Source organism: Morone saxatilis, unplaced genomic scaffold (assembly GCF_004916995.1).
Source record: "Morone saxatilis isolate NCDOM2014 unplaced genomic scaffold, NCSU_SB_2.0 Contig15, whole genome shotgun sequence".
NCBI lineage: Eukaryota > Metazoa > Chordata > Actinopteri > Moronidae > Morone > Morone saxatilis.
The window spans coordinates 26,210,974-26,213,097 of NW_023339707.1; the positions used below are offsets into that span (position 1 = coordinate 26,210,974).

General features: G+C 47.8%; 1 protein-coding gene across 1 annotated transcript in view; it reads left to right on the plus strand.

Moving 5' to 3' along the window:
* LOC118324142 (plexin A3-like) overlaps positions 1–2,124 on the plus strand; it is a 10,844-nt gene that overhangs the window by 3,550 nt on the left and 5,170 nt on the right. Inside the window, exons 2-4 of the mRNA XM_035656297.1 lie at positions 973–1,112; positions 1,593–1,783; positions 1,895–2,043. Of these exons, the coding sequence (XP_035512190.1) occupies positions 973–1,112; positions 1,593–1,783; positions 1,895–2,043 (480 nt within the window). The remainder of the gene's footprint in view (positions 1–972; positions 1,113–1,592; positions 1,784–1,894; positions 2,044–2,124) is intronic.

Here is a 2,124-nt window from a genome sequence, read left to right on the forward strand (position 1 = left end):
CTAATTCAAGGGCCCCTCCCACCCCCGTGCAAGGACTCTGATGGTTGGGTGGATTAAGTTGGGTTGACAGCCAACTCCCAGCGGCGCTTCCATTGTACCCGATAGCAACAGCAAATCACGTGACTCCCCAACTGAGCTTGACCCGGGGAAGGTCGCCGCATGGTCTTTATTGTAAGCCCATAAATATGCGATTATTATTAACTATGATTATAATTATTCAGAAATTCTGAGTCGGGGCCTTCCTCGGCCTGCCTGCGGGACAGAAACCCGACCACGATAATTCCTTTATCTGTAAGCATTTTCTGAACAAACCGTCCTTCGGATTCTAAAAACAACCCAACAAACTCTGCCAAGATCTCCCGCCAACGTCGTTTTTCCCCGTTTGGCCCCGTTCCGGTCCTCCGAGCCGGCCGGTCGAAGAAGGCGCCCGCTCCACCAACTGGATCCTTGTGCTTAGTTAGGAATGGGATTGTTCAATCCCAGGCCGGCCCCGCTCCAACGGTGTCGGAATCACGAGGTTCATAGTCGCTGTTGACCGGTCGCTGTGAATTCAATGTAAGCCTGGATGTCGCCCCGGAACCAAAAAAGGTCCAACCCGACCATCGGTTCAGGTTCCTCCCAAAAAAACTTCAGCCCCTCTTAATAGTTTCAGCTGTTTCGGCATCCAGTCCGACCACCCGAAAACCCAAAGAAAACCGTCCCTGAAGCCGTTTCAAACACCCAAAGATCTAAACAGTGAGGTAAACCACGTCAAGTTGACAACCACCACACACTGACCGCAGGCACAAAGGGGAATATTACGCTACTTGATACTAGATTCATCCTGATTGCAATCACTACATATCAAACGAACATAGAGTTTATCAGCAGCTGCTTTAATAAAGAAATTTACAGTTTTTAGTTTAACATGTAAAACACACCTTCTGATGCAACCCGTCCCCTAATTATCTGACGCCTCCCGAACTCGTCAAGTAAGCTGGTCACGCCGTTCGATGCATCACAGCGGGCTCAGATCCTCAACATCCTGACCCGACCCAACCTCGTGATCCGCCCTTCCCGCTGCACCAACAGCGCCCGCCGTGCAAAATTCAATGGCTGGCCTGGAAAAACTGGTTGTTTTCAGCCTGGGCAGACGCCAGACCACACATCGCCTTGATGCCAGTCGCTTTCCTATATATATATATATTAAATACAATAAAAGTATAGATATAAATGTTTTTGTACGAGCGATAAAGTTATACTTTTTTTTTATTGATTATGTTTGATGAACATAATGGCTAAATAAAAAAAACATGTATAAACTTTATTTAAACGGCACATTTCTACACAAACAACCTCAATAGTGCAATAAAACACACAATAACATCTTATTTGATCAGTGATGGTGTAAATGTATATTAGTAAAGTATATTACAGTATTTTTAAGGATATATTATCAATATAATTTTACTTTGCTCTTAATAAATAAGAATAAAGATATATGTAACAAAGTCATTGAATCTGTAATCGTGTATCTAGAAGAACAACAATGAAGTAAATTGTGTGAGTGACTCGTGTGGATCAGTAAAGTTGATTTTGTATCTGTGTGTCAGCGTTGCTCTATAAGTGCGAGGCTCAGCGCTCCAGCTGCGGTCAGTGCCTCAAAGCGCCCGCCGCCTTCGAATGCGGATGGTGCACCGAAACCAGGAAGTGTCTCCTGCGCCAACACTGCCCGTCAGCCGAACAGAACTGGATGCACCACGGCCGGCACAACCTGCGCTGCAGCCACCCGCGCATCAGCAAGGTAGGAATCCAACCGGCAACCTCGCCTGCGCTGAGGGGACGGTCTGGTTCCAGTTTAATAAGAAACATAATAAACAATCAATAACTGATTGATTGATCTCCTCCCCCACAGATTGACCCTCTGACTGGCCCTCGGGAGGGGGGGACACGGGTGACAATCGAGGGGGAGAACCTGGGTCTGCAGGTGAAGGAGATCGCTCACGTCCAGGTGGCAGGAGTCCGCTGTAACCCCGTCCCCTCGCAGTACATCAGCGCCGAGAGGTCGGTCTGCGCTCGCGTGTGGAGTGAACATGTGACACAGCGTGTCAGAGCCGTTTGCTGACTGTCTCTCTCTCTCTCTCT